This window comes from Danio aesculapii, chromosome 7 (assembly GCF_903798145.1).
Source record: "Danio aesculapii chromosome 7, fDanAes4.1, whole genome shotgun sequence".
NCBI classification, from domain to species: Eukaryota; Metazoa; Chordata; class Actinopteri; order Cypriniformes; family Danionidae; genus Danio; species Danio aesculapii.
Window position 1 is genome coordinate 55,276,181 of NC_079441.1, and position 20,661 is coordinate 55,296,841.

At 35.3% G+C, this 20,661-nt stretch overlaps 1 protein-coding gene across 1 annotated transcript; it reads right to left on the reverse strand.

The window, feature by feature from the left end:
* Positions 1-2,038: 2,038 nt before the first annotated feature.
* sdcbp (syndecan binding protein (syntenin)) lies at positions 2,039-18,671 on the reverse strand. The gene is made up of 9 exons (XM_056462955.1): positions 18,503-18,671; positions 17,969-18,069; positions 17,762-17,870; positions 14,200-14,306; positions 12,635-12,796; positions 10,469-10,644; positions 3,127-3,298; positions 2,900-2,991; positions 2,039-2,801 (listed from the first exon to the last, which is right to left on the reverse strand). The coding sequence occupies exons 2-9, from the start codon at positions 18,017-18,019 to the stop codon at positions 2,747-2,749; spliced, it is 924 nt and encodes a 307-aa protein (XP_056318930.1). The 5' UTR covers positions 18,020-18,069; positions 18,503-18,671; the 3' UTR covers positions 2,039-2,746.
* Between the last annotated feature and the right edge of the window lie 1,990 nt (positions 18,672-20,661).

Sequence of the window (20,661 nt, forward strand, 5' to 3'; positions counted from 1 at the left end):
TTTAGGGTCAAAATTATTAGCCCCTTTAAGCTATTTTTTTCGATAGCCTACAGAACAAACCATCGTTATACAATAACTTGCCTAATTACCCTAACCTGCCTAGTTAACCTAATTAAACTAGTTAAGCCTTTAAAGGTCACTGTAAGCTGTATAGAAGTGTCTTGAAAAATATCTAGAAAAATATTATTTACTGTCATCATGGCAAAGATCAAATAAATCAGTTATTAGAAATGAGTTATTAAAACTATTATGTTTAGAAATGTATTAAAAAAATTCTTCTCTCCGTTAAACAGAAATTGGGGGGAAAAAATCAGGGGGGCTAATAATTTTGACTTCAACTGTACATAAAAAAATGGACTAGATCAAAGCCAAATTTTGTTCATTTCCTTCAAGAGACTAAGGACTACTGCACAAGTTTGGAGAACATTGTTAATAAAAAAGCAAAGAAGACTAGTAAAATTCTTAAGGAATATAAGATTTTTAGTTACTGAATGGTTTTTATGTACACTCTGAAATATATTTTTGTATATTACTGTAAAATTCTGTATTTATTGAATAATAAAAAAATCGACAAATTAACATAAAAAAAGAGAATTGGTAATATGGGAATATTTTGGTTTCAAAGTCACAGTCACCAAACAAAAACAGGTCATTTTTAAGAGCTATCACAGAATTGATGCCACAGCTTACCCATTATAGAGTTGAACTTGACTACAAAATTAAATCGCAAATCAAATCATAACATGTCAAAAAAAATTGCAATTAGATATTTTCCACAAATCGCACAGCCCTAGAGTGGACTTTCTTCATATGATCTAACACATCCTATTGTGTTACACACAGGGCTTGACATTAACTTTTTTGATCACCAGCCACTGTGGCTAGCAGATTTCCAACTTTACTAGCCACTCGCCATTTTCACTAGCCACAATTTTGTTGTTGGGAAAATATATTTTATATGCATAAATAGGATTTTGACATGCTAAAATTACTTGATATGTATGTATATGCACAAATGGGTTGTGTCGCATTGCAATTAGTTTTTATTTCACATGACTTTTCTGGGCTCAAAACTAAGGATTTACCAAATTTATCTTTAAATATTAAAATATTGCTGTATGCGTGCACTTTTTAATCCAACAAAACATTAGACGTAAGTGAAGTTTATTTATAAACTAATTTCGAGAGGATTACGTGCTTGATTGCTTGCAGCTGGTCCCACATTGTCCAATTTATGATTCTCCAATCAGACCATTCCTAAGCCACTATAAATACCCCAAGTTCCATATAACAGCCATCTTTGTTTTGAAGAATCCCCCCTTCCACCCCTACTCCTCCTCCTTTTCTAGATGGGTGGTTAGCACTGTTGCCTCACAGCAAGAACGTCACTGATTATAGTTCTTACCAAGCCAGCTGATGTTTCTGTGCAGAGTTTACACATTCTCCCCATGATCACGTTGGTGTCCCCCGGGTTCCCCGGTTACCTCCCACTGTCCAAAAACATGCAACTTAAGTTAATTGACTAATCCAAATCGGCACCATAGACATGCACCTAGTAAGTAGTTATCTCTTAAGAGTAATCACTATCTGTTCATTAGCTACTACAGCAGGGGAGTTCCCCTCTCACCTTGCAGACGGGAAGGAGCCCGGGGCTCGAGGATGAGCTCAGGGCTCTCTCTTGGGACAGCATGCCAAACAAGCTTTTAAAATAAATCAATCATCAGCTAAGTGTGGACTCTTGAAATGGGGAGTTACTCTCATATTAAAACAATACTATTGTAAAGAAATTAAAATTAAACTATATTAACAAATATAACTGTAAGCAAAAGAAAGCAGGTAAAAAACTATCGTGTGTGATAATGAAAGGTAGATCACATGCACATGATTTATGTTAGCCCTGTTAATGTTCAAATAATAATTAAAGCGAAAGCAGTGAGCGCTGCTGCTTACAAAAGGATATATATATATATATATATATATATATATATATATATATATATATATATATATATATATATATATTTACATTTTGAGCTCTTGAAAGCAGCAGGACTCTGGGTGCATGATCATCGCTTTTTGTCCAGTCTATTTCAAAGAGAACCGATTGCACCAGTTGCGTTTCCTCTAAGCACGGTTGCTTCGCGCAAGTAAACAGGAGCGCACACGCTTTTTAACAGTCCAGCACATCACATCACCTGTGCATGCGAGTAATCATCCTCTCATTCAGTAATCCCCTGCTTTCTTTTGCTTGCGCGAAAACAATTAGTTTGTCAGTCGTGCTGCTTCTCGATTCTAAGATCACATTTGCATTAATATTGGGCCATCTTTATAGTCGGACCCTGCTTTTAAGAAAACTACAATTTAAAAAATATTTTCAACCAGCCAAAGTGGCTAGTGGGAGTGTCTGTTTAACCCGCCACAGCTGAAATCTACCTGTATTTGGTGGGTTGGTGGGTGTTATTGTGAAGCCCTGCTTACACAACAAAATGGTATACAGGATTAGAACAACATGAAAATGAGTAAAGGATTACAGCATTTCTGAGTACACTATTACTTAAAAAGAAAAAGCTGAAGTAAATATCTCTCTCATTCTCCTTGCTCTGTTTTGTCTTTGCATGTCAATAATCTCTAAAACACACATGTATAAATTCTCACAATGGTAGCTGAACTTGTACCACAGACCAAATGTGAGTCGTCAAAGCTGTGGCTAAATCATCCTCAGCTGTACAGTTTGACCCAAACCAACTCACACCTCAGGAATAGAATGATCCATGAGTGACTTTACAATACTGCTGGACATCCTGCAATGAGAAATTAAAGAAAATAAGGAATGAAAGAAAAGAAGAAACATATCTATGTACAGTAAATAGTTCACCCACCCAAAGTTTACTTTCCATACCTTTTCATCATGTGTTCAAAGATAACCACTGGCATTACAGTTATCGTGACAACACCCCCGCTAGAATTAAGAATGTCCATGATTTGCGTGTCCTGATCAAACAGAAGAAAAAAGGAAAGTAGCTTAAATCAAATCTTACAATTGAACTGTTGTTAAACGGTTACAGTTACAGTTTAACTGCTGTTTATAAAATTTAAAAAAAAAAGGAAAATATGAATGTGATTTACCTTTAGTCCGATGATGTTCTGACCATTGATCTCACAGATCTGATGATCAGTAAGCAGGCCGTTGCGTGCAGATGAGCTGTCTTTTACTATTGAGGTGATTCGACCTTTTCTAAAAATAAAGCCAAGCTGCCCGTTCATGTCCTTGTGAAGGGTCACAGTTCGCTCCAGTGGCCTGCAAACAATGACAGTGTTTTGAATACTCGTTAAATTATATAAGATCATGAACATTCATGTAAGATCATAAAAATGGTTCACTATTTACTGGTTTAACCACAGTGGCTGTTTTAGGGTAATGGCCCACAACACAGGGCTCACAATATCTGGTAGCTACCTGGGGCTATTGTTTTTTCAGTCAGGCTACCAAGTCTATTTCAATTTTAGTAGATTTAGTAGATTTTAGTCAGTTTAATTGCTTGTTTTGCAATGATATGTGTGGCACTGAATCACACAAACACTTTTCACTGACTTAGAGATCGCACTGACATAAGATTCAGATAGAGGAATAGCCTGAGCTAAGTTTTAAATGTAATAATCATATGTTTCATATGTTTAAATCAGGTTAATGTGTGGCATAAACAGAACATCCTGATTCGTTCCATTACCTTATGCCAGCTCTAAATAATGACTTCAACAAAGTATATAAAATTGACATTTATTCAAGAACAACGAATAAGCTAAATTAAAATAAAGTATTTGTAAGACATTAATTCCTTACCTCAGAATTGTACAAAATTATAGTATAACAGGACATGTCTTTCTTTCGGTTCGTAAACAAGCCTTTTCACATCATGTTAGGCCTGTCTAAGCTATGTGAAATTAAAAATATATATTTATGCAACTATTTAGTATTAAGATCCAGATATGTTGGTTAGTCATTCAGACTAACGAAAAACCATTCATTTTTAAATTTGGCGAGTGTGTGCGGGTCGGTAGAAAGCACGTGCTGAAGCGCATGCAGAACAGATGCAAATGCTTTAGAAGGATAGAATACTCATTAAAAGTCAATAAGGATAAAGTAAACATATTGGAATGTCTTTATAACTACAAAATGAACCTGAAACAATATTCATTTAACATCATTTTTTTATTATTTAAAAAATATTAATTAAATAAAAACTTAAAGAAGTTAAATAATACAATTTCGGTTGTTTAAAAAATATATATAGCCTATAAGAAATGCCATTATATCTTTTTTTGTTTAGTAAATTTAAGTTTTTGTTTTAATTGAATAAATAGTGTATTTTTTTTTATTTGGGCTACTTAAATTTATATTCGGGCTATCAAAAACTAAAGAGTGCCTACCTAAAGGGCTATCACGAATTTAGAGGTTTTGCAAGTCCTGCAACATATTATATGGAAGTTTACAGAAGTCTAAGATGCTAGAGCTTAAATATGCCCAAGAGTTATGTAAAATTTGTGGGAAGCAAGCAAAAGTCTAGTGTGGGATCACAGGGCTCAATATGAGGTCCTTAAGTTGTCTCCTTATAAGTATAAGTATAAGCTTCTCTTAAGGGGGTGTTTCTCAACTCCAATACAAGGACCAAACCTGTTAGCTAACATCCTAGCACTGTTCATGCTGCCGAGAGCGTCATTTTTATAATTGGTATTTATGTGTACATAGAATTTACCCCAACCCTCTGCACTACCCTCCCCTTATTTCCTAAGCTTACATTTTTTGTCAAACTTCAAAAAACACATATTAATATGTCTCCATAGTAAGGAGTATAATCATATCCACAAGACAGGACGTGAACAAAACAACTGGGATAAAATGATCTCAGCCCTCTGTGATCATCTGCACCTCAAGAATGAGTTTTACAAGTTTAAAAAGTTTCTAAAATAAGCTTGTAATAAATACAGTAAAATCGCAACGTAAATCATCACCACAGCCGCATGTCAGTACAATTATAAAAGAAAAGGCTTTAATCCCGGTTTGTGGACATTAAATCAGGTTTATTTTGTACATTAACATAACGAATATCCATACAGCAGTGGATGCTAATGTGTATCTTGTCACATTTGTTGTGCTACGCGTGTGTGTGCAAACTTAATAACGACATTGCGTGTGACTCATCGCTGCAGAAAGGCTTGAATTAACTCCACAACAAATGTATCAAATAACAGTTGGAAAAGTTCTTAGTGTAGTAAGGGAGATCAGCTTCGTTCTTGTCTGTCACTGTGCTGTTTATCTACGTGAAAGCTACATGCACTGACACGCACGTGGGAAAGGTGGGCAGGGATAACCAGCTCAGTTGCATTAAAGACGCAGGCAACAAACACAATGTGACAGCGACAATGTCTTAACAGCTCAAATTTCCAAGATTTAATAAGGTCTAATTTATAATCTGATGGGTTTTTTAAACTTATTCAAACTTTAAACTTATATTAAATCTTAAAAAAGGGATAAAATAGGCGCCCCTCAAATTACATTTGACTGCTTTTTGTATGTAAAATGAACACTATGGGGCAGTATGATGCCAACAACTTTTGTTCCTTTTTTAAACTAATAATATTTACAGGAACATATTATCCACAAATAAAGTATTATTACCGTGCAATTCATTGCACAACACCAAATAACAACACCAACACCACAAAAGTGATTAAAACAATGTAAATTCAAGGTAAAAGTATGTGGTTACAGTGCAGTTTCCTTTTACATTTGCTTGTGAAAGTACTATTGTTTGGTTTTGAGGAAGGGTTGTGGCCAGTGTTTGCTGGGAGGTTTGTAAGATAAGCCCCACCTTCTAGTGGACATGTACAAGAAGGACGTATGTCAGGGGTCACCAAACTTGTTCCTGGAGGGCCGGTGTCCTGCAGATTTTAGCTCCAACCCTAATCAAACACACCTGATTGAGCTAATCAAGATCTTAATAGGTATACTTGAAACACCCAGGCAGGTGTGTTGAGGCAAGTTGGAGCTAAACCCTGCAGGGACACCGGCCCTCCATGAATGAGATTGGTGACCCCTGACGTATGTCTTTAACATACAACAATACATACCTTAGGTAATATTTTAGATTTGCAAAAATGTTGACAGCGCCCTCCAAGGCATTAGTCATCTGAAACATCCAATGAAAAGTAACCGAAGTAATATCCAGGGGTTAAAGTAAAAAAAAAATCCTGAGCCTGAATTTTTTTTTGGCGTGGTGGGGGAGGTGGTTGGAGAGAAACTGCACATAAGGACTTACTTCAAATATTGATGATAATAACAAAAATAAAGTAACAAGAGCTTAAAGTGCTTAAAAAAACTGGTAAACTAAGACTGAGATAGACTCTCTTGAATGATTATGCTTTGCAACATTTATTTAAAAGTACTGTGTCAAATAAAGTGTTTTCCTCTAAACAAGTGCTTAAATAACAAGTGCTCAAAGTGCTAAAGAACTGAACTGCTAAACTGAAGATTAGAAGGGAAATCAAGGCCATTATTACTTATTTTTTCTTTTTTTTCTGGGTTGTAAGCATAGACTGTAAAATATATGGACGTAGTATCCGTGATGTCACCCTTAGGTTTCTGAACACTGCAAAAGAAGCTACAAGTAGGCGCGGCCAACCGTCGTCATTTTGTTCGCGTGTCATCGCACCCACAGCGGGATACCAAACAAGAGCAAAGAGGCGGAGAGTGAGCGGAGCTACAGACACCTGCTGGCATTGAGCTAAGACCTGGCTTAGACAGACTTTACTTTGTGAAAAATCTTAATACTTTATTATCTGTGACTCATTTGTATTCTGACCACATGTGCTTGGCTATACACTATATCAGTAAAGTGTTTAGACTTTTTAAAACACTGTAATACAGTGAGCCACTAAACATTGTTCTTATGATGTTTTTCTACAGGAGGAAAACGCGAATTACTTCCAACACTTCAAATATAGTGTGTGTTAGTAAATGCAAGACTATTGATGAAATCCAGCATAACACTGTGTGACAACGCTTCAGATGTTCTAGAGCCTACAGCTAATCAATCTGTCACATTCTGGAGTGCTTTACGGGTCTAAAGAAAAATATAAATGATAAATGTTCTTAAATAAAACAAATACATTTATAAAGATGGTATATAAGTATATAACTTTACTCACATGGGAAACGGAGGCCACGTGAATGATTTGTGAGCACAATTAAGTGCACACAGCATCCCATATCATCTGATAATTGTAAGAAATAATTCCAAAAGGCAACTGACTGTGTAAAGCCACACAAAACAAAACAAAAATACGATGAATATACCGAGATCAGCGGCTAATATGCCAGATTCAGGAAGGTGAAGTGACGGCGACCAGCGAGACCTAGCTGTTACTCAAGTGGCCACACCTTTAATTATGCAGACTTAATATAACCTAAAATAAAGGAAACGGATGAGTTATAAAAAAATTCACCCCCCTCACAGTTGTCATGAAGGGTAATAATAGCTAAATGAACCGAAATCGTTCTTTGTACCAGGCTGTAAACACCTTTTTTTCTGCTGTAAAGTTGGCCATTCTAACAGTGGGCTCAATTGCAATTTGCTTTATTATGGAGCCAGGACTAGCAGAATTTTGATGAATTGCAGTTTCAGTTACTTCCGTATTGGCTTCCCGAGGGAGAGCGGGAGGTTGCCACTTGGTTGTAAGCAAAGTCTTACAAACTCGTACTTTTTAAGACATTTGGACCCGAAGATGGAGCTGGTCCAGAGGAAGAGGCTGAGGGTCTGCTGTTTGTCCAATCATGTTTTTTCTTCCGTCAAAACAAAATATCAGGCTACCTCAAATCGATCGCTTTACAGGAAATATGCATTTAAATAATGCTCCGTTGTTATTATTATTTCACAAAACCTCTGTCAACATTTTTTTAAAAAGTCATTAGATTAAAGATTGTCTTATAATTATAACTCATTTCCTCCGTCTCACTCGCGGTTCATGTGTGCGCGCTGCATGTGATGAAAAAAAATGACAATGAAACTCAAGGCTCGTATGTTGACTTTTTGTTTAACAATTTTGTTGTTTACATATGATATTGCATTAATCTGCATACATGTTTTATATAAGATACTATATATTATATTATATTATATTATATTATATTATATTATATTATATTATATTATATTATATTATATTATATTATATTATATTATATTATATTATATATAAGACTGTAATTTTCCAAATGGAAAAAAGGTTGGTTTGTTGGTTGTACACATCAATAGCCTGTTTGTTAAGTTTAGGACAGAGGCCATCAGCATCAGCACTGGTTAATGTCAACTCATCTGTGTCAAACCGTGACCAGAAATATCTTCTTTCATTTTGCTTCTTTGGCAAAATACGTCTGTAGACACGTGTGTTTGCATGTGTTACTGTCCTGCGAGTTAACAAATATTTGTTGCACATTTAGGAGCCGATAAGAAAGAGCACGCCTTTCCATTCCAAAAATGCGAGGTGCACCGCACCGCCTTTATGTTGACAAGAAAAAAAGAAGCGCAGTACTCTTTTTTTATGTCACTAGGAAACTACTGAATCAGCTGACCCGTATTTTGCGCGAGTGTTGCTGTTGATGTTATAATTGTAATTTTTAATAATATTGTGATATTCAAGATCTGTAATAACTTAAAACAGCAACCACAAGTCTCTCCACTATCATTAAAACTTCGCCGTAGTCGCGCTTCCGTTTGATTGAAGATTGAAAAAGATGCGACTGATGTAACATGCTTTTTCCGCTCGAGCACACAGCATGCAACAGCAAAACGTGAGGCGCCCAGGGCGCATAAGCAGTGCGTAAAAAACTTGCGGCTGTTAGTAAACCATTTAACAGATACCCCTCTTAACACAAAAACTACATTCTCTGTAATCGGCCCCTTATGCAGCCAAACTTTAAAAATATATAAAATAAGATTTTTTAATCGTTTCATGAATCGGTTAAAAAAACGCACCATTTTGGTTGACGTTTAATCGCTTATTTTGAGCATCCCTAATTAAACCACATGTGCAGGCTCTAAAATATAATCGTTTTTTTCCTCACGGTGCCGGAATACTTTAAGTCCTGAATATCATGCTTTGCAATAATGAAGGCTGAGGAACATATTGTCAATGAGCCTGGGTTGATCTTTTTGTATTGTTATAGAAATAAATGGAATTTATTTCGGATGCTAAGTTCTAAATTGAATGAATGGGGTATATGCACAGAAACTTTTAAACAGTAAGCCAGCTCAAGCGCTTCTGGTCATATCATTACAAAATGGCCATATTTAAGACAATAAAAATCCATATGACATGCATCTTTGACCAGACAAGAAGCACTGATTGAAAGTCCTTAAAGTCCATTGTTTTGTGAATGTCTTTAAAATATGGACATTTATTTTACTACAGTATTAAGTTTCTGTGCTTGTCTACTGTTCGTCTTTCATCTTGTTTTATGCTTAAACAATTAAATGAATTCTTACATCTATTTAACTGAATCTATTTGAATTCAATTACATTATTGATGCTATAAAATGCACATTATGGATTAAAAAAAGTTACATTAACCACTCACCAGAAGTTATTGGTGGCTAAAAAATACTAGCTGTGCACACAGTCCATTGCTCCCTCCAACATGTGAATAGCATAGGAGTCAGATTTTGCTATCACTTCATATAATATTGTTTTGAAGCAACAGATATTATAAATCTTACCTTTTTTTTACATAAGAGCAGGCATGGCCATTGTAACACAAATATGTTAAGACTCTCATTTGCTTCCATTTATTTTTAGGTTTGCAATACAACCTTTTATGCTTCCTGATGTTGCAAAGTGGTATTTTTTGTTATAAACTCAACTTTGTAGCACAAGTAGTTTTTCCGTTTACTGACTTTTGTTATTCCTAATCGTGGGTATACAAAATCAGGCTAGGAAGACTGATTCAAGATATACTTGCTCATTTAAATACCTGTTTTAATTTTAAACAAATTCATTAAGTGGACGAGGGGAAAATTTTAAAGGAAATATTTTTCATGCTGTTAAGTATGCACTGCAATTTGAGGTTTTGAAGTGACAATCTTATTAAAATGCCTTATTAAAATGCCTTATTAACCTTATTAAAATTAGACACTTAATAGATGTGTTTGAAAGCCACAGTTTGAATTTTTGTATATTTATGGTCTGAATTTAGAATAATGGTGAAAGACAACACTACAATGTTTGCACTGCTGGATAGTTGTGAGGCTGAAACTACATAACACACACTCCTGTGTCTGATATCTTCATGAATTATTCAGACCTAATGACCTGTACCTCATAAATAAAACAGCATTGTGCAGAGTATTTGAAACCTGCCGAACTGCTACATGCATGATGTGTTTGTGCATGTGTGTATGTGTGCTTTTCATACCTGTCTCGCACAGCCAACGTGATTCTCTCTGGATTGGAGTTCTTGAGCACCTTATGAGCGTAATCGCTACTCCAGCCAGCACATGATTTGCCATTGATCTCCAGAATCTGATCACCAAAGCGCAGTCCTGCCAGAGCTGCAGCTGTGTTAGCCTGCACTAACTGCACAAACACACCCTGAAACATATTTGAGCACTGAGAATCAGAAAATATCATTATACTTGATGCTAATAAAAAAAGAAAACAACAAACACTTACACAATATTTAAATGAAAATATTATCATAAAAACACTTTAAAAAGTCCATACATCACCTCCAACTTAACAAGCAGATAGCAATATTGCAAAAGATTATCTAGGGCTGAGCAATATGACAATATACACTCACCGGCCAATTTATAAGGTACACCTTACTAGTACCGGGTTGGACCCATTTTGCCTTCAGAACTGCCTTAATCCTTTTTGGCATAGATACAACAAGGTATTGGAAATATTCCTCAGAGATTTTGCTCCATAGTGACATGATAGCATCACACTGCAAACCTGTCGGTTGCACATCCATGATGTGAATCTCCCGTTCCACCACATCCCAAAGTGCTCTATTGGATTGAGAACTGGTGACTGTGGAGGCCATTTGAGTAGTGAACTCATTGTCATGTTCAAGAAACCAGTCTGAGATGATTCGCGCTTTATGACATGGTGCGTTATCCTGCTGGAAGTACCCATCAGAAGATGGGAACACTGAGGTCATAATGAACCGTTGATACAAGGCAGGATGGATCCATGCTTTCATGTTGTTGACACTGAATTCTGACCCTACCATCCGAATGTCTCAGCAGAAATCGAGACTCATTGAGACTCATCAGACCAGGAGTGACAACCGGTGTGATCTTCTGCTGCTGTAGCCCATCCTCCTCAAGGTTGGACGTGTTGTGCCTTCAGAAATGCTTTTCTGCATACCTCTGTTAAAACGAGTGGTTATTTGAGTTACTGTGGCCTTTCGACAAGGCCTTTGCGCCCACAGAACTGCCGCTCACTAAATATTTTCTCTGTAAACCCTAGAGATTGTTGTGTGTGAAAATCCCAGTAGATCAGCAGTTTCTAAAATACTCAGACCAGCCCATCTGACGCCAACAACCATGCCATGTTCAAAGTCACTTAAATCACCTTTCTTACCCATTCTGATGCTCGATTTCAACTGCAGCAGATCGTCTTGACCATGTCTACATGCCTAAATGCATCTAGTTGCTGCCATGTGATTGGCTGATTAGAAATTTGTGTTAACAAGCAGTTGTACCTAATAAAGTGGCCGGTTAGTGTATATTGTATGGACAAAAGTCTATCGTTTCATTTTATGCTCTATTTTTATATTGTGGTTTAGCAAAAATACATTGTTTTGTGTAATACTATATAAACAAATTTATATGAGCTCAATAAAAAGCCATTACAGGCAGACATGAATAACAGTATCAGGAGAAATTTGAAAGTACAATGTTTACATTTGGCACTTTATGTACCAATATTATATGCTGGGTCTGTAATCATTGCATTTTGAGAAGTGTTTTACATTTCATTAATATTTATTTTATATTTCAACATTTTTAATTGAACATTTTCCCTCAAGTTGTATATATAGTGAAAACAATTATCACGTGAATGATTGAAGATTGTAAAATTTAAAAAAGTATAGAAATTATAAAAGTACATAAATTAAGGGCGACACTGTGGCTCAGTGATTAGCACTGTCACCTCACAGCAAGAAGGTCAGCTGGGTCAGTTGGTGTTTCTGTGTGGACTTTTTCATATTCTTATATTCTCTATTCACATGGGTTTCCTCTGGGTTTCCCCCACAGTTCAAAGACATGCGGTACAGGTGTAATAAACTAAATTGGTTGAAGTGTATGTGTGTGAATGAGTGTGTATGAGGGTTTCCCATTACTGAATTGCAGTCCTGGCATCCGCTGTGTAAAACATCCTGGATAAGTTGGTGGTTCATTTCGCTGTGGCGACCCCTAAGTAATAAAGGGACTAAGCCGAAGGAAAATGAACAGAAAAATGCACTATATTGTGATGAGATTTTTGTCATATCGCCCAGCCCTTAGATTATCTGCTCTTTTTTCTTAATAAAACATGTAAGAGTTGAAGAATTTATGACATTAATAAATACATTATCTATGGCTTTGAGGCGGAGGCCAATTTTTCCATCCATGTCTTTGCACAGCACCACCTCCCGTACACCCTGCCGAATCTCTGCCCTCTTCACTCCCAGGTCACTTCCTGTTACAGGTGCTGCTGCCCAGCTCATTCCAGAGGTACACACGCTGAGAGCCTAAAAAAAAAGCTATATAAATATACTGCAAAAATGATTTTGGTACTTAAAATGTTATTTCATGTTATTTAGTAAAATCAAATATATTATTTAAAGGGTTAATTCACCCAAACCATTTAAAATTATATTATTACTTGCTCACCCTTATATAGTTTCAAACCCTTGGGTTCATTGTTAACCTTCGTAATACAAATTAAAATATTTTAAATTAAATCTGAGAAATAGATGGCAATAGTCCAGACTCAATAAACACCTTATAAAACAGACTATATTGCCTCAGCGGTTCAATCAGAAAATGATCAAGCTACAAGGATACTTTGTGTCCACAAAAAACTAAAATAATTATTTTTTCAACAGTTTCTTCTTAGTGTCAGTATAGGGTGCACATTCATGAGAGCACTGTATTTTTTATGCATGCTGGCAAGAATCGTAGATGTGTCTGTGCATTGTTTCAAACAGAGGAAGTTGCGTGCTGGCATCTGGGATATACATCAGGGCACAGTGCTCATGGAGGTGCACCCTATACTGACACCGAGTAAGACACTGTTGATTTATTTTATTTGTGCATAAAAGTATTCTCATAGCTTCAAAATATTCTGATTGAACCACTGAAGACACACAGATTGATTTGATGATTTTTTTTTTTTTTATCTTTCTGGCTTTGAATGAGTTGGGTCCGTTGCTGTCTGTAGAGGATCGGAGAGCTGATGTCATCCGTAAATACACTACCGGTCAAAAGTTTGGCATTTTTTAAATTTATTAAATTAAAATTTTAAATAACTGTGTTCTTATTGTATGTAGTTTCAAATGAAATTATTAATCCAGTCATTATTGCTTTTATTACTATTACATTAATAATAATAATAATAATAACTATTATTATTATTATTAGAGTGATTTCTGAAGGATCATGTGACTCTGAAGACTGGAGTATTTCAGTTGAAGCTGAAAATTCATCTTTAAAATCACTGGAATAAATGATTAAATTAAACGATAAACTACTTTTGAACAGTTATTTTATAGTGCAATAACATTTCACAATTTTACAATGTGTACTGTTTTTTGATTAATTAAATGCAGCTGAAATAATACTTTGTGACACTAGCATCATAAAGCAAACCCTTGTGAAAAAAAAGTGTATTTAATGAATATTTGCATTTAATGTGCAGTTGTAATGTATTTCACAATTTAAAATATCATAAAAAACTGTAGGTTGAACTCGAACTAGTAATCAGACTCTGAAATGGTCTATAGTCAACTGAGCCAAGTTTGAACAATCATATCAAAAAGTGCACTAAAGTCCAACTACTTTAAATGATTAATTCTTTCTCTTTTTCCAATATATTGTAGCTAGGATGCAATAAAAATGTTTCTGTGTCTCTTTCACAGATAAACACACTCACCCCAGTAGTCTGGTCAGGAATTGATGAGGAAAACGTTTGTAGGGCATCTGAACTGAGGTTTAGACCCATAAACTCATTCAGCTCAGGGTACAACCTGTTACAGGTACCTAACAACAGAAACAAGCAACATAAAAGGGTCTAGCTTTATTTGCTACATAATGCAAGCAAAAAACTGCACAAAGTAACAGATAAAAACTGTGGACAAGCTTTATGCTATATCTTAAAAATATTGCAAAATATTAGAGCAGAGGAAAAGCTTAAAGAGCCCCTATTATGGGTTTATGAAAATGACCTTCCATGTAGAACGTAACAGTTCTAAGTGAAGTGAAATATCCAGCTAAGGCTTAAATTTGAAAGTGCACTGTTTAAAACTATTCATTTATATAAGAGTCAACTCATAGTGCTTCAAATGAATCATCTTGTTAACGAGTCTTTAGCCATGTCAGCATGACTTCAATACGGAACTTAAACGCCGCTCATTTGTTGCGTGCGCAAACCTGTGAAAATTTAAACCCTCGGCCCCACCCACAAACAGTAGAAAGAAAAGAAGATAAAGAACACTGTAGCAGACCCCGGTTAAATCATGTCGTGAAGACGCTGTGCTCAGCTGGATATTATTGGAAGTGAGAGAGAAAATTAGTGCTATTTTCCACACCCAAAGATGAGGCTGTAAAGCAGTGTTTCTCAAACTTAGGGTTGTGACCCCTGCGGGGGTCGCAAAATAATTTCAAGGGGTCGCGAGAGTGATTTAAAAAATTGTGTAATTTTCAGTGATTATAATATATATTTTTCAGTATTACAAGTGAAAGCTAATATTTTCAGATTTTTTTAAAAGATATTAATGATTATTTTTTTAACTGTGCAGCGAATAACTCGCTAGTTATCAATACAGCACGCATCTGGATGTGAAAACCGGAACCGTCTACTTTGACGAAGCATAAGACAAAAGTAGGAAACGTCAGAAATATCAGGATGAATTCATTATGTATTTAGGCCACATTCAGGCAGAATGCATCTTTGCATTTGAAACGCAGCGCTCAGGAACAGTTTAAAACAGTTGACATGTTAACCTGCTGCAGTAAACACAGCCCGCAACTCTTGCCCGCCTTCACTGACTTTACTGACTAAACTAATAATGCAGCTCATGAAAAGACCCATATTGCTATTAAAATAATGTTTGCAAATAATAAGGTATATGTCAAAAGCATCTGTGCAATATCAGACACCACCCGTGAGAACACAGCACAGTTATCCTTAACAGATTCATTCATGTCAAGCAGTGTGTGCAGAGCCGTTGAGCGGTCCCTCAGCATTATAGCCCCAGCCTTGTGCTGTGTTCCTGTCATTTTTCTGATGAGTGCTTCAGCAATCTGCAAGCTTACAACGTGGGATTCATTAGCCGTTTGTTAAAGGAAGGATTGGAAAAGACTATTGATGTATGAGACTTTGTCAGAGTTTTACAGGAACTTTGCGGTACACAGTTTATGGATCAGTTCTTTCTTCCATTTCACAAGTTTTACGTGAGATAACAAAACGGGAGGGTGGGGGGAGATGAGTCTTAAATACGGGAGACTCCTGGGAAAAACAGGAGTATGCTCACACTTACACTTTGCAATCTGACTACTTAAAAATTGTTAATAAGGTGTTGTGGGCATTTCTCGGTCTCGTGCTGAACGCAGTCGACCAATCACAACAGACTGTCATCAGTCCAAACAGCACAGATTAGCATCGCGCTAAAAAGGGGTTTGGTAACAAATGAATCGCTGAATGAATCATATGGGAGTCATTTGATAATTAGGTAAAAATAAATGCATATTATAAAACAATGAATGTGTTTTTTGACCTTGCATGCATGTCAGCCTGTTGTAAGAGACCCCCAAAACCAAATATGACCTTTTATAATGCATAATATGGGCTCTTTAAGACTAAAGAAATTGTCATTGTTAACATGGCTCTTGCAAACGTAGTTTCCATATCTTTTCCATTCCTGAACATTTTCATTTAAGAATTATAGCTCACCCAAAACTGAATATTTTGTCATCATTTACCCACCCTTCACTTTTAACAAATCCATTTGAGTTTTTGAACACAAAAAAATTTTATGAAAAAATGTATAAGGGCAAAACATTACTATCTCCCACTGACTGCCAAGTCAAGAGCTGAGTAAATTATCTTTTATTAGACAAAAGCAGATCATTGTTGTGCAATAAGATATAGCATTACTAACTGATGTAGACACACCTGAGCTGTGCTTCTACAGAATTCCTTCAGAGAAAGAACAGCCAGAAAGAAAAGATTTATGAACCTGTGCCGAATGGTGGCATCATTGACCCATAAAAATAGATGATACATTTATTGTAAGTACATTTGTATACTTTTTAGACAGTTTCTATTCAAATTTACAGGTTAAGTGCAATTAGAGTATAAATTGAAATGGAGAGTCAAAGTATAAATAACAGAAGTGAATGAATAGATTTTCCCTACCAGCAAATGTTAATATTAAAAAATGACACCAAATAGGCATAACAGTGGCGTAGTGGGTCGTACAATCGCCTCACAGCAAGAAGATTGCATGTGCCCAAAATTTACAATTTGTGATCATATCTCTATTTTGTTCTGTTGATATGCGATCCAAATTTTCGTAGTAGCTTAAAACAGATGGAAATATGAATAGTTTGTGCTGCATTCTATAGAGATCCCAGAATAGCTGCCATTATGGCCCATTGTTTTTTGCCCGCCGGGTCTCGGCACATGCAAAGGTGGGTTTAGTGATTTAGGGAACCAAAGCAATTCCAGCCATGGGGCCCAAGTCTTTTGACTTAAACCTTTGTTTAACTTTTATTTATTTTTCTGATTTTTATGTCACTCAATCTTCTTCTCTATGTTTTATCTTAATGCAAGCTCTACATTTTAAGACACATTCATTTCAAAATGAATTTACAACTAAAAATAATAAATATATATTTTTTTATAAATTTGACTGCTGGACTGCTGCATGATTGGTGGTGGTGGACACTTTATTTTATATGTTATAATGACATGATATTACATTAGTGTAATAATATTATGTTTTATTGTATATTAATAATATTTCATGATGTAAACAATTTATTTGTTTGATTCTCACTATACAAAATATGATAAAAATATATGTTACACATAGTTTATAGGTATAATTTACACTTATAGATATTTATTGGGGGCCCTCAGATGTCCTGGGGCCCTAAGCGGCAGCTTACCTTGCTTATTGGTTAAATCTACGACATAGGCACATGTCACATGACTGAAAACGATCAATAGTTACCAGTTTATATTATAACATTCTTCAAACTCTTTTATTTTCAACAGAGAAAAAAAACTCATAAAGGTGTGCATCCAGGTGTGTATCCACAAGGGGGCAATGTAAATAGTGAGAACATTTAAATTTTTGGGCGAACTATTTATTATTATCTGATTGTTCAAGTTTGTGAGAACACTGCAGTAAAGTGTGGCTGGAGGTAGCTACTGGTGATCTAAGCCTCCTTTCCATCGTTAAAATAATGCAAACAGAACAGATTGTTACCTGTTTCTTCAGCTTTTGAATCACAGTAGGTACTGGGTTCATTTTGAGTACTGGAAGGTTCAGGGAGAGGTAAAGCTTTCGATGGACTCACAGTCGGAGTGTTGTGTGCCTTGAGGGAAAAATAAAAATAAAAGTTGAATATTGATTATACAATATAGCTTAAGTCATTTACTGTTTCTCATAAAAAAATAAACAAATGAAACCAACCTGTATGAATTTATCCACCTTCATGTCTTCTAGAGACGGATAGAGTGACATTTTGGCTAATTCTGTTTGGAGCACACCCGGATCGATATCCTGAAGAAATTCTGAGACACACGGTTAGGTTAGCTCGTGTTACAAGAGAAAAAAAAAAAACACCATTTAAATGCGTAAAGTAAGTCATAAAACGTTGGGGAAATACGAATATCTGTGTGTAAACTATATGCACTTGTTTGTTTAATTATTTATAGGCTGCATTTCTTATATCCCATCAAGTGTTTAGGTGCAACACAGACGCATACTACGTCACAATCTTGTCGACGTCAAATTGTTATTTTCGCATTAGAAGGACATAAAACGACAAATATCCTATAGTGGTCCTTCATATCTCTATTAAAGTCTAAGGTGAACCTTATAAAAATACTGAATACTTTAGCTATTACATTAGTAGCCATACATTCTTGCTAGGAGTGTGACAGATAAACATTAGCGCGTTTTCTGACGCTTTGTGAAGATGCGGCCAGGATGATGCGCACTCACCTTGACGATGCAGATGCTCACGCGCGTCAATAAGCTGTATTTAGTGCTTGTTGATGCAGTTTACTTGGTAGCAAATGTATGACAGCTGATTTAGCTTGCTGGATATCAGAAAGAGTGATGTCCGTGGGTGTCCTGCATGAGAGAAATTTATACACTCGAGCTCATGTCATCACATCGCAGCTGAGCCAGAGCGCCCTCTAGCGGATAAAATACCAACCGCAGAATTCAAAGAGCAAAATTAACACATAAAAAAGAAAAACAACCAATAAATTAATGTCAGCACATTATAAATAAACGAAACATTTCCTGACCGCAACAGTTTTTTTAAATCACATGTTTTTAGTGAGTTTTATTTATGTAGTGATCCATTCTTTATTTCTTATTTCTTTCTTGTCTATATATATAACTTATACATTGTTGTGAGGATGTTTAATGAGCTTTCATAAGCTTTATATTTAAATACATTTTAATGCAAACTGTTGCAAAATGTTTTTTGTGTGTGTGTGTTTGGCTATGTTAAAGAAATTAATAATTATATATTTTTTTAATTTGAGAAATGAATAATAGTAACCTGACAATACACATTTAAACCTAATAATGACATATATTGTTATAATGTAGAGAAAATTTCTAAATGTATCCTCTTATTGCTCATTATGTCATACCAATAATGACCACTAGATGACCTAAGTGTACTACTAATCCACAAACTGTCCTAAAATTACAGAATTTGTGCACAGAAAATGTCTGAAATGAATTTCGTCTGTTTTTCTTGAGTTTATATGGTTGGTATGTACCCTGAGCTACTGTAAACCACAAAAAGTGTTCTGTGTTTGTATAGTATTTATACATATCGTCAAAGGTTCTATCTGACATTTTTGTCAAGATTGAGTTATTCACATATTCTTACTAAATGACAAATTATTAGTAAACATTTGAAGGGGATCCTTTCATCGAAGTTTTCTTAAAACTATTTAACAACATCCATTTTTTCCTAAGGACAATTTTGAAAAACATTTTCATTCCACTTCAAATGTTTAAAAATATCATCTAATTCACTTTGTCATACTGTGTCTTTATTAATTACGTATTTTAAAAAAATGTTACACAATTTTGTTTATCTTTCTATGTTTTCATAGACGTACCCTCTTTTCTATGTGTATGTTTACCAATGTGGCCAATATATAGAATTTCAATCACATTTTGTATACATAAAAAAACAGAATAACTTATTAGGATTCATTAAAAATACCCATGCATATTCTTTAGAAATAATAGTGACAAGGTCTATCCACAATGAGTTTGCAACATGAAGAGTGTAGCTATTTTTCTTTCTTGTCAACCACACCATACCTTTTATAAAAGAATGCATTTTAATAATAATTTCTGAATGACTCTGTGACACTGAAGTAGTGTAATGACAAAAGCTTTAAACACAAGAACAAATAATATTTTAAACATGAAAGATTTTCTACATAAATGTATTTTCTACATAAATATAAACACCACTGCCTTCATGCCTTCTTCATCTCAGGGGGCTTTTTTCAATTTATTCATGACAACTTGATTTTGTGTAATGTTGTTATTATTATGAGTATTATTATTATTATATGCATATTTATATTTGCTTTAATAAAAACAAGCTTAGATTTGTACACCTGTCAGATTTTGGACCATATGGGGCACAGCATGTGTATGTGGATTTAGTTGAGTTTTTTTGAGCACACTTCGTTATTATTGTTTATTTATTTGTTTGCTGGAAATTAGAACTGAATTTAGAAATAGTTTTGAAACAAATCTTTGAGCTTAACAAATTAAATAATATATGAATGGATGTCTGTGCGTACAGCACCTGTTTCCTTATCCACGAAAGAGAGAAAGAGAAAGTGAAAGTAAAGGCCGAATGGAGGAGACTCACTCTTTATCCTCGCACTGCAGATGGTCTGTTTAACTGTTTTCTCGCTAGTGAAGTGTTCAGTTTTTACACTTACAAAGTCCAACATGTAAATAGCAAATGCGCCATAGCGCAACGCAACTGACTCTTTAAGGGAATAGGAGACTCTGACTGGTTTAATGCACATTATGCTCAAAACACAACCATAACTCATTAAGAGAATAAGCTCAACACTGTTAGACCATGCGCCAGGCCGCAGAGCGTA

What these genes read in the sequence shown, in the direction of transcription:
- sdcbp (XM_056462955.1), bottom strand. Translation starts at nt 18,019, where the DNA reads ATGTCACTCTATCCGTCTCTAGAAGACATGAAGGTGGATAAATTCATA. An exon ending in TTCCTGACCAGACTACTGGG is followed by an intron (nt 12,797 to 14,199) that starts GTGAGTGTGTTT and finishes CTTTTTTTTTAG; the next exon opens with GCTCTCAGCGTGTGTACCTC. An exon ending in ACGTTGGCTGTGCGAGACAG is followed by an intron (nt 3,299 to 10,468) that starts GTATGAAAAGCA and finishes CATTGTTTGCAG; the next exon opens with GCCACTGGAGCGAACTGTGA.